Consider the following 12156-nt stretch of genomic DNA (forward strand, 5'->3'; position numbering starts at 1 on the left):
GTTCCTGTTTGGATTCTAAACGTGGATGCACATGCATGCCTTGCGCTGGGCCAGAACAGTTTTGTAGTAGCGCCCTTTGACCCACACATGCATCGTCCTTGTGTACGCATCTGATGCTATAAGAGGCCATGGGGGTCGATGCCGCTCCCACATCCCTCTTACCACTAAGCAATGTCCGCAGCAGAGGGGATGGAGCGCAGGATTTGGATTCCAAATCTCGAAGAACCTCCAGTTATAGGTAAGTAACTTCCTCTTCTTCTTCGAGTGATGGTCCCTATATGGATTTCAAATGTGGGTACTTAGCAAGCAGTGCTCAGCATGGAAGTGGGTGTGAGGACTCACGAGAAGTTAGTCTGTAGGACAGTTCCACTGCTGGGGTGATGGCATAGTGAGCAGTAAAGATCTGGACAGGCTGCCACATAGCCGGCCAATGTCCTGCCAGGGTTCATCCTTTAGGCAGGCCAACGTGGTGGCATGTGCCCCTGTGGAGTGAACCGTGACTCCGAGGGCAAGGATATGCGAGAGTGTAGCATTTGGCGCAAGAATCCTTGAGGGACTGGAGGGATTCATCTGTTTTGTCACTGAAAAGTTTTTGGTTGTCAAAGGGGAGATACTCAAGAGCTGTATGGACCTTCTTAGAGAACCCAGACTATTGGACCCAGGAGTCTCATTGAAGTATGACGCCTGTCGCCAGTGAGTGTGATATGGTGTTGGAGGGATCCATGACCGCCTGGAGACTCACCTTGGTGACAAGTTTCCCTTCATCCAGCAGCGTCTGGAAGTCTTGTTGCTTGTCTGGCAGTAGAAGAGCCTGAATCTTCAAGAACCTGGAGTAGCTGAGAAAGTAGTATTTCGTCAACAGGGCCTGGTAGCTGGCGATATGGAACTGGAGTCCCATAGAAGAGTAGACTCTTCTACCAAAAGGTCCAGCTTTCTTGCCACCCTGTCCAGAGAAGTGGACTTGAGATATTGTTGGCGAGTACATTTGGTCACCACGTGATCTACCAGCAAGTTGGGGGGTGAGTGGGTGAAAAAGAAGTCCATGCCCTTAGATGGGACAAAGTATGGCCTCTCTGCGTGCACAGGAGTAGGGGCACAGGAGGCTGGTGTATGCCTGACCAACTGCATTGGTTGCAGGATGGCCTCATGGATGGGGAATTCAGCCAGGGAAGTTGCAGAATATCCAGGAGCTGGTTTTGTGTGTCCTTGACCTGTTCCACTGTGAGGTGAAGACTGCAGCCACTTGCTTAAGCAGGTTTTGGTATTGTTTCTGGTTGTCAAGAGGGGAGAGGAAAGGTGTAATCAGAACTTCATCCAGCAATGATGAGGCTCCAGGAAGGACAGGTGGTCTCGGCTACAATGTGTCTTTCTCAGGTTTTTTGTAAACAGAGGATGGCACAAAATGGGCATGCAATAATTGGTAAGATGCCATGGCAGAACCCTGTGGTCATGGTGCAGGTCCCAGGGAGGCCGGCAGGGCCAAGCCTATGTGCCCCTGGGATAGCTGAACCACAGCTCACCAGTACGGTCATATGCCGGAGGATAGGGTGGTCAGCTCGTAGGATTCAGGCTCCAAGATTGGGTAGGTGAAAAAGAGGGATCCGGCTCTGAGGAGCACCCGGATTCAGAGGATGGGTCTGGTAGGGGTGGAGCCGACGGTAGAGTGCAGTGGTAAGAGGGAACTGGAGTGGCATCGACCCACACAGCTTCTTATAGCCTCAGATGCGAGCACATGGATGACGCACGAGTGGATCAATGGACACTACTACAAAACTGTTCCAGCTCCAGCACATGGCGCACATGCACACCCATATTTGGAATCCATATAAGGACCATCCCTCGAAGAAGAACAGATGTTTTCAGAGAACTATCCACTGTGACTTCAAGATCTCTTTCTTGAGCAGTAATAATTAATTTAGACCCCATCATTTCACATGTATAATTGGGATTATGTTTTCCAAGGTGCATTACTTTGCATTTATCAACACTGAATTTCATCTGCCATTTTGTTGCCCAATCACCCAGTTCTGGAAGATCCCTTACAGTCACATTTGGACTTAACTACATTGAGTAATTTTGTGTCATCTGTAAACTTTGCCACCTCACTGTTTAACCCTTTTTCCAGATCAGTTATGAGTAAGTTTAACAGCACTGGTCTCACTACAGATCCTTGGGAGGGCCCCAGTATTTCCCTCTCTCCAGTCTGAAAACTGACCATTTATTCTTACCCTTTGTTTCATGTGTTTTAACCAGTTATTGATCCATGAGAAGTCTTTCCCTCTCATCTCATGACTGTTTACTTCACTTAAGAGCCTTTGGCAAGGGTTCACATCAAAGCTTTCTGAAACTTCAAGTACATTGGATCACTCTTGTCCACATGTTTGTTAACCCCTTCAAAGAATGCTAATAGATCAGTGAGGCATGATTTCCTTAAAAAAAAGTAATGCTGAATCTTCCCCAACATATCATGTTCATCTATGTGTCTGATATTCTGTTCTTTACTGTAGTTTCAACCAATCTGTCTGATACTGAAGTTAGTCTTACTGTCCTGTAACTGTCAGAATCGCCTTTGAAGCCTGTTTTAAAAATTGGCATCACAATAGTTATCCTCCAGTCATCCAGTACAGCAGCTGACTTAAGAGTTAGAGAACGTACCACAGTTAGTAGATCTGCAAGTTCATATCTGAATTCCTTCAGTACGCTTGGGTGATCCTAGTGATTTATTATTGTTTATGTCATCAATTAAATAGTAAATTACACAAACTTTTGACTGCAACATAGTTTCAAGAATTCACAAAACAGCTACATTCTGGAGGAGGTGTGGAATGAAGAGCTAAGCATGATGGATACCGCTGGGAATCGTCAGATTGTTTTCCAAGAACAGGAAAGAATCTATTACTTACTTCAGGGCTCTGTTGCTGCAGAGTTGCCAGCTCCCTCTGGTAAAGATCTGCTGCAAATGGATAAACCTGTGGTAACTGAGCCTCCGGATTCAAAAGTTCTGCCACAGTCTTCTCTGCAATACCAGTTTGGATTGCAGAATTAATCCTTGCCACTGCTCCCAGCCCTGGAGATTAAAGGGAAAGAGGGCACAAGAGGTTAGGAGGGCAGAGAGCTTGTACTTCTGTTATAAGGGCATTTTTACCAACCCACTGTGGAAAGGGCTTTTGCTCTGAAACGTCACACATAAGGAAACCTAAGTGAGATGGCAAGAATACATTCCCTCCACTGCGTGAATTACTGGGTGAAATTATCTGGCCTGCGTTACGCAGGAGGTCAGACAGATCTCAGTGGTCTCTACTGACCTTGAAATCCATTATTCTAAGGTAGTTTTCAATCATTTTATATCAGTCAATTCCAGCAACAGCCTTTGTATCAGGAAAATAAAATAAACTAACCTAGTTTCAGAGTAAATTTTCAGAAGGGCAACATCTCTTTAGAGAATTAGGGTTTACACCTGCAATTAATTGTCTCCTAATCTGATACTTGAAAGCGGCCAGAGTTGCAAGGAACCAGAGTTATTGCATCCACAATGAGGATCACCAGGTAACCTCTGACTCTGCCCCATGGAGCTACCAGGATTTCCTTCACAGACCCAGGACCCAGAGATAGGTATACGCTTTGAAGTACAGAAGTCACCTACTGTGGACACAAGTTTCCTAAGTGTATTTTTAAAATGTATAGGTTAAAGAATAACCTATATTATAACCTGAGTTATAAGCGCTATTCTAGGGAGACTGAAAAGAATCACAGATGCTGGCTTTCTGCAAGCTTCTCACTAGCCCTGAGGTGTTTACAGGGAAGTCACAAAGAACCGCAAGAGCTGATGTTGGTGTTCCAACAAGGGTATAAATGATACATTGCCTTAACCCTCTGATCACATCCACCAATTCCTCAGCTATAAACTCTGCTGAAAGGCTCCTTACTTCGCTGGTACTGTTGTGCTGCACTGTTAGCAGCGTCCACCCCAGACTGCAACTCCTCCTTCTGCAGGGGGCCTGCCAGGCCAGCCTGTAGAAAAATAAATCACACACAAGGAAAAAAAATGTTGACCCTCTTGTGACTTTATTCAAACACAACAACAACACAAACAGCAGCTTCTCCCTGTGAAATTCTACCCATGCACGATCCTCTGCAAACAGTCAGAATTCTACAGATGTAGGAGAGAGAAATAACAAGCCAGATACTTACAGTGCATGTGGTGAAAAAGACAAAGTTGGCTTAAGTCTGATGCCTTCTATGAGACTGTAGGTGCCAAGCAGGTCTAGAAAATTGAACATGGGGCTAAGAGCCAGGTAAGTCTCCATCTGGATCTTTGCCATTAACTTGCTGTGAAGCCTTGGGCAAGTCCTTTAATTTCTCAGATTCCCCATTTTTGCAAATGGGAATATTAATTCCAGACAGAAGCTTTCAAAAATAGTTCTCCTTCTTTGATTATATCTAGGGTGACTATAGTTCCCAAAGGGAAAACGGGACACCGCAAGGGGCTTACTTGAGCCCCTTTCCCCGGGCAAAACTGGTCTTAAGGTCCCCTCCATCCCAAGTGCGGGTAGGGTAGGGTGACCAGATGTCCCAATTTTATAGGGACAGTCCCGATTTTTGGGTCTTTTTCTTACATACGCTCCTATTACCCCCCACCCCGTCCCAATTTTTCACATTTGCTGTCTGGTCACCCTAGGGTAGGGTGACCAGATGAGAGGGAGAAAATATTGGGACATATGGAAGCAGCAAGGGCGGGGAGGGAGGGGGAAGCCGAGTGCTGCCAGCGGAGCAGCAAGAGGAAAAAAACCAAACAAAAAACGAGTGCTGCCGGCGGAGCAGTGAGGGGAAAAAACAGAGGCTAATAGCCATTCATGGACTTAACCTCCATGAATTTATCTAGTTCTCTTTTAAACCCTGTTATAGTACTAGCCTTCACAACCTCCTCAGGCAAAGTGTTTCACAAGCTGACCGTGTGCTGTGTGAAGAGCTACTTCCTTTTATTTGTTTTAAACCTACTGCCCATTAATTTCATGTGGTGGCCCCTAGTTCTTATATTATGGAAACAAGTAAATAACTTTTCCTTATTCATTTTCTCCACACCACTCATGATTTTATAGACCTCTATCATATCCCCCCTTAGTCTCCTCTTTTCCAAGCTGAAAAGTCCCAGCCTCTTTAATCTCTCCTTATATGGGCCCCGTTCCAAACCCCTAATCATTTTAGTTGCCCTTTTCTGAAGTAAAATGGTTCACCTTCTCAGACCCCTTGCTTAAACTCCCTCAACCACTTTTTACCTCCACCTGCTTGTAGGCCTTTTCCACAGCCCCTTCTTGGCTCTTTGTGTTTGTGCATGTCTCTCTCTTTTTCCTTTGGCCCATTTCAGAGAGCCTCCTAGCTCTCTTTGCCGCCATCTGGCTCTATTGTCGGGAGCAGGAAAACTCTTCTACATGTCTCTCACTGATCCTAGTTTTCTTGGAGGTCTCTTCCCCTACCAAGCTAAGCAGGCTCTTCTCTTGTATAGAAAGTTTCAAAACCCATCATGTGAGGAGGCAGATCATTAGGAACAGGTAGGCCCACTGCCTTAGAAGGCAAGCCCACTCTATGACAAGAAGTATTTCCTTTCCTTCCTCGGGACGAGAGATCTGTGAGACAGACATAGGACAGAAAGAACATGGAGCAGTCTCAGGCTTGGTCTACACTTAAAAGTTAGGTCAACATAACTACGTTGGTCAGGGGTGAGAAAAAAATGCACCCCTGACCAACACAGCTAAGACAACCTAACCCCAGTGTAGATGGAGCTATGTCAATGGAAGAATGCTTCCGTCACTGTAGCTAGTGTTGTTCAGGAAGGTTACGTTCCTACACCAATGGAGAAACCTGTTCCATCAGTGTAGCTGTATCCACATTATGGGGTTATGCCAGCATAGCTATTCTGACATAGCTATGCTAGTACAGTCTCTGCACTGTAGACATAACCTCTGTTTCCTTCAATATCTGCAAAGAAGTCTCTACTTACTTCACTAAGAGGTTCTTTCATAAATTTTGGGAAGCTATTCAACACTAGAATCTCCTGGAGACCCTGAACAACAAACTCTGCCAAGGCAGTATCTCCTTTCACAGGTCAACAAGCCCTCTGCCCATCCAGGTCTGTTAGTCCAAAACACCAACAGCAGCAGCTGTGGATGGTGAACCCTTTATTGTAATTAAAGCTAGCAAAAGTCCCTTGGGATCTAGAGCACAATCCTGTGCAACCAGCTACCTTCTCCATGACACAACAGCCTGAACCACAAGAGTTCCACGTGGAAGGGACAAGTGGAAAAGAACAGACTATCCTGGGGGAAAATATCTCTCACCCTCATAAAGACACACATTCTTAAAACACTGCTCCTTCACCTCCACTTCACCAATGGTGGCAGTCTTGATTGCCCACTTGTCTCCTCTTCCCAGAAACATATTACTTGCTCTTTCTTTCATAATGCCCTTTTATGCATGAAATTCCATGATCTCAATGAGCAGATCTGAAAGGTTACTACCCTGTCCTCCTTCAAATCCCTCCTCAAAGTCTACTTCTGCTGGGATGCCTACAAGAAATCACCCAGTGCTTACTCTGTAAAATTGGGACAATACTTTCCTATCTTCCAAGGGCAGAGGATAAGTTAATGTCTATGAGACACTCAAATGCTATAGTGAAGAGCATTATGAATAAATCAATCTTCAAGAAGAAAATGTGTTGACCCGCCATAAGACCTATGACAGTTCAACAATTTTAGGAGGGTTGCCAATGGACTCAACCAGAATTATGAAATGTAATAATGATCTTTATTTTCTTAATGTTTGTCTGCTCATGGACTTCAAAAATGTCAGAGCTTTATTCTCAGTTGTATGAACTGAATTGTTGCCTTTATTCCTGGCTCTGAATGTACTTGGTATCTTACTTCTTTACCATGTTAGACCTTGTAAAAGACAAATTATTAAAAATATACCATAGTAATAATCATCCCCTACATCATTGCAGTCCGCTGTAATAATATGCATATAAATATTACATAAACTAGTATACTTTGAGACCCTACTAAGTTTAGAAATCTACACGAATACATTCTATAAACAGCATTCATATACAATATACATGCAAAATTCACTGAAAGTTAGGCTTAAACTAAGAAGATAATCTAAGTTATCTATAAGGAAAAATATTATATGCTTATCTGTATCATAGGTATTTACAATAAAGTACTTGAGCACTGAACATAATAAAGTAAGAGAGCATAAAACATTATATACATACATATATATTCATTATGTATGTATTTATATTTTACATTTAAGTGTATACATACATATTATTATAGTTATATACACACACACTTTATATGCACTCTTCTCCTATGCTGAGGTTACAGCTATGTAATAAATACATTTATCATGCACTCTGTTCACTACGATAATGTTCCAAACCCGTCACAAAAATACTTCCTTTCCATACTCCCAAAGGTGGACTCTCTCCCTCAATAATCACACCTGTCCAAGGTCCAGAATGAGCAAGATTCAGTCTTGGACTAGGAACTGCTTTTCCATACACAAAAATATGAGATTACTTTGAAATCTGCAAACTTTAAATTACTGGATATAAGAGTTCCCCAATATTGTAGTGGGTCCCTAGGATTCACTCCCAGCCCTTGAAGACTCTGAAATATCAGCCTTTAAGTTGTGACATTTACCATTCATGAATAATGCCGCCGTTTCAAACTCACACTGATAAAGCCTTTATACCATACCATCAAGTACACAATCACAGTATCTCTTGCATATGTGTTATGCTATTGGAATACTAAGTTTATTTTTTAAATACCTTTTAAATACTTTTTAAAGTTTTCTAAAGTAACTAACTCTCATATGAGAGTTCTGTGATCATCCCATATAATTAATGTGTGATGGTTTGTGGTATTATAAATACTTTCACAATGATTACATATGCTTTTCCATACCTCCTGTTTCTGCTGCCTGTCACTTAAGAGCTGCTTGAGATACCAGTCACAATTTTCTCGCTGTAATCCTCGGAGCCCCAGGGCTGGTGATGTCAAAACTTCAAATAATGCTAATACATCTCCCTGTTCCAAAGCCAGATCTATCTTTGATAGGGCTGAATGTGCTAGGGAGAGAGCAAAGTAAAGTAAGGGTCAAAAGCTAAATGTAGCAATCACTAGGCTTCTATAGCAGAGACCTCAAAGGCATCTCTTCCTGAACACTACTGACTGATGGTTTAGGCCTGGAAGCCTCCAAGTCAGACTCCAAAATCACTCAGGAGGACGTTAACAAGTGAAAAGAGATGAAAATGGTATGTAATACTTGGGCACAGAGTTTAATGGGGATCCTTCACTTCTTTAAGGGGCCAGGGGAGGGACAAGGGGCAGGATGAATTCATAATATAGAGAAATACTATGAACAAATATAGCAAGGAGAGCTACTCACTTAGTTCAAAGTACAGGGATGGAAGTGGGAGTAAAGGAGCCACACAAGTCTGAATACTCTTTATCCAGGCCTATTAGTTCAGTGGGAAACTTACTGTTGACTTTGTTGACATTGCCCTGAATTTCAGCTTGAGTTAGCAGCTCTTCGTACACATCCCTCTCTCTCTCTGAATTCTCAGAGGCAGTCTGACAATGAAACAAAATTATCAATGCAGCTCTAGGGTAGACTTTGCGGTGTGCTGCTTACAGGTCTCTTATGGTCTTCCAACAGAAAGGGCAATGAACATAACTAATGTACATCTACATGAAGTTCTAAACCACTGCACAAGAGGTCAGTAACAACTACACACACATAAAAGGGAGTCCTAGAAGTGAATATCCCTAGTTGCACAGGCGCACGCGCGCGCACACACACACACACGGGAGGGATAGCTCAGTGGTTTGAGCACTGGCCTGCTAAACCTAGGATTGTGAGTTCAATCCTTGAGGGGGCTGCTTAGGGATCTGGGGCAAAAAAATTGGTCCTGCTAGTGAAGGCAGGGGGCTGGACTCAATGACCTTTCAAGGTCCCTTCCAGTTCTAGGAGATTGGTATATCTCCAATTATTACCTCTCTCTCTCTCTCTCTCTCACACACACACACACACACACACACACACAAAAGATCTCCAGCAAACAGAGAAGGATACACAATACATAATACTGGATGATTTCATTTAACAGCTCTGTGTGGGCACGCAGAAGGAATCCCAGGACACATAATGCAGTAGATCCAGTTAGGCAGACACATACAGGTTCTCAAACTGGAAATGTTCCAAACCAAATAAATGGATATGATATTTCAGAACAGGCCACATATCTAAGTATTGCTAATTTGCCTATCACTATGGCAGAGAGCAGACAACAGATAGTGTGAGTAGAATTCTGTAAGCAGAGTCATTTACAAAGTAACATACCATATGCTCGCAAGCTTTTGGGTCCATAGTGTTTAGACTTGGATGTGTAATGCCTGTAAATATCAGCCTCAATAAAGTAGGATTACTCACAGCCTAGGTAGACTTGGAGAACGAGATTCACTAAGCAAGTTTAGTCTAGGTGAAGTTCTAGAAATAGTTCAAACTTTGTGGGATGGTGGGTTTGTTACATATATACATTAGAAAGACTCAAAAATTCTATAAAAAAGGAGGACAGGCTTTACTGATGTCTAGAATAAGACATCTCCTCTATGTTCTTCCACCATGCATATTCATTGGGAATCTGTGTGTAAGGGATTCAACTACAAATCAGATGTAAAGCTATAATGTCTGTTTTCTTCCATCTCATAATAGATGAAATTAATCCCTGGAGACTACAATGGAATTTCACTAAGGATAAACATCTTGCAGAAAAGACTGAACAATATGGTTTCACTGGATTCCATGAGCAATCTCCTCTGGTGACATAATGAACTCAATACAATGAACATGAATTCCTAACTAGAAAGGAACATTAATTTTTACCCTGTTTTTGGCATTCTCCATCTTGTCCTTCTTTGCCCGATACAATGTGTCCTGATAGATTGATGCCAGCAGTTCATCAAGATTCACCAACATGGCATTGGAGTTTTTCATTGCCAACAGGGTGTCAGCTGGAACTTGGCGGTCAATTGCTTCATTAATGGCAATAACAGCAGCATGCACTGAAAAACAAATCACAACTTCCCTGTTAACTGCAAAGATGAATTCTCTGTCCTGTAATAAATTAAAGGCTTATATGGTAAAGAAGAAAACAGCTGATTAGAGCTTTGGCATTGTTGCAAGAATTATCAGTATATAAATTGTAAGTAAGACTTTGTATTTTTGACAAAGGTAGTACCTTATTTCCTGATATTGGAGTTTGATTTTGACCAAATCACATTCAGATTTACTAACAAAAAAAGTCTTGGCCATAGAAGGCCAGTGCTGACTTAAACAACAGGGACTATGAGAGCCAGCACTATAACATGGGCTTTCTATCCAATCTGGCAATTTAAATGGTCACAGAGGATGAAAATCCATTTCCCCTTACATGCTGCTTCATCCACAGAGAGTTCGTTAGCTAAAATTCCTCCAATCTTGCTGAAGGCGGGCATCTGAATTCCATACTTCTCCAGCTCACTCCTCATGTTACTGATCTCCTCCTCTGAAACACAGAGGGAAAAGATGTAATGTGGGCAGAACATTCAGAATCAGCCCTAAGATCAGCTATTGAGAAAATGAGAATAGCTACAATAGATTGCAAATTGCCTTTTCACAAATACTTTGTGCATGCAGTCTTAGAAGAGACAAAACTCTCCTATATTCGTTCCAGTCATTCAAATGGGAGGGCCTCGCAGAAGTCTCTCTCACTACATAGTTTTGTGCTCCTAGCGACAATGGTTTAAAACAGATTACGTGATCCCTGTATGTTTCAAAGTATGGCTGCCAGCAGGGCAAGGGAAGTATATACACAACATCCTACAAAGCTTGTTTTCTTCTGCAGCTGGTGCTCTGGAAGGAAAAGGACTAAAGCCAAGGGAAGGGGAGGGAGAGATAGTGGAGACATATTACTGTTAACAGAGCCAATAACTAAAGAATTCAGAATAAAACTTCCTCCTAAAATTCTGGAGTCTCCTTCCCCAGCTAGTATGAGAGGAATCCCCCACCCACTAAACACAAATGAAGTTACAGCCCTGACTGCCTTTGGGCATTAATCCCCTTTGTCCATTATGTACAGCATCTACTGGAGTAAGTGAACAGGGCATGCAAATTCATAAACATTCAAATCTCAGAGAAGCAAGAAATCTCCATACCTGTGAAGTCCACCTTCCCATATAAATCTTGAATCTGAGGGGCCAGTCCCAGTTTAAACAGGTACAGACTAGGAAACATAACACAGGAATAATTAGCACTAATTACTCCTTGTGGTCTTTACCCCACTCACAAGTAAATTAAGGGAGAGATAGATACCGGGAAACATTCAGCTAAGTGGAAAGACTTCTAGATGGTTAAAACCTGCCTTTTCAATTCTGATGGTGATTGATTCTCCCAGTGAAACATTTGTGTATGAAGGAATGTCACCATGAAAAAACAATATACCTCTCCCCAGAAAGAAAGATCCATATTTAAAAGTTCCCTTCTGATCAGCAGACATCTGGTTGCACATCTGGGTAACTTCCTACCAAAGATTTGTTTTACTCTGTTGGTTAACAGCACAGAGCCAGCCCAACCCTACAGGCACAAAAACACACCATGCAGCTACCTAGGGTGATAAGGAACGTTTGTATATTCTTTACTGCACTAGGTAACTGCAAGGTGTGCTGGTGTCTATAGGGTTGGGATTGCAAAGTGAAGTAAGATAAATTGAATTAAGGCTACTCTAATTCTGAATACAAGTGTCAACACCAGGGTTTAATGCAATTTAGTTTATCCACTTTAAATTCACACTTTTAGTTAATTCAGATTAACTTTCCTGAGGCCTGGGCTACACTAGCGGGGGGGTTTGAACTAAGATACGCAACTTCAGCTATGCTATTCGTGTAGCTGAAGTCGAAGTATCTTAGTTCGACTTATCTGGCCATCCTCATGGCGGCAAGTCGACTGGTGCGGCTCCCTGGTTGATGCCGCTTACTCCTCCTGCCGAGGTGGAGTACGGGCATCGATTAGCGGATCAATTTATCACGTCCAGATGAGACGCAATAAAGTGAT

The 12156-nt window shown here is 42.7% G+C and overlaps 1 protein-coding gene across 2 annotated transcripts in view; it reads right to left on the reverse strand.

Annotated features, from left to right (window-relative positions):
* The window catches only part of IQGAP1 (IQ motif containing GTPase activating protein 1), a 190134-nt gene that overhangs the window by 108119 nt on the left and 69859 nt on the right, over window positions 1-12156 (reverse strand). For both annotated transcript variants that reach the window (XM_044981139.1, XM_044981138.1), the window contains exons 6-12: window positions 11262-11329; window positions 10499-10612; window positions 9952-10130; window positions 8549-8639; window positions 7971-8134; window positions 3927-4011; window positions 2904-3067 (exon numbers count right to left, since the gene is read on the reverse strand). In XM_044981139.1, coding sequence (XP_044837074.1) covers window positions 2904-3067; window positions 3927-4011; window positions 7971-8134; window positions 8549-8639; window positions 9952-10130; window positions 10499-10612; window positions 11262-11329 — 865 coding nt within the window. The remainder of the gene's footprint in view (window positions 1-2903; window positions 3068-3926; window positions 4012-7970; window positions 8135-8548; window positions 8640-9951; window positions 10131-10498; window positions 10613-11261; window positions 11330-12156) is intronic.

The sequence above is a fragment of the Mauremys mutica genome, chromosome 11 (genome assembly GCF_020497125.1).
Source record: "Mauremys mutica isolate MM-2020 ecotype Southern chromosome 11, ASM2049712v1, whole genome shotgun sequence".
NCBI lineage: Eukaryota > Metazoa > Chordata > Testudines > Geoemydidae > Mauremys > Mauremys mutica.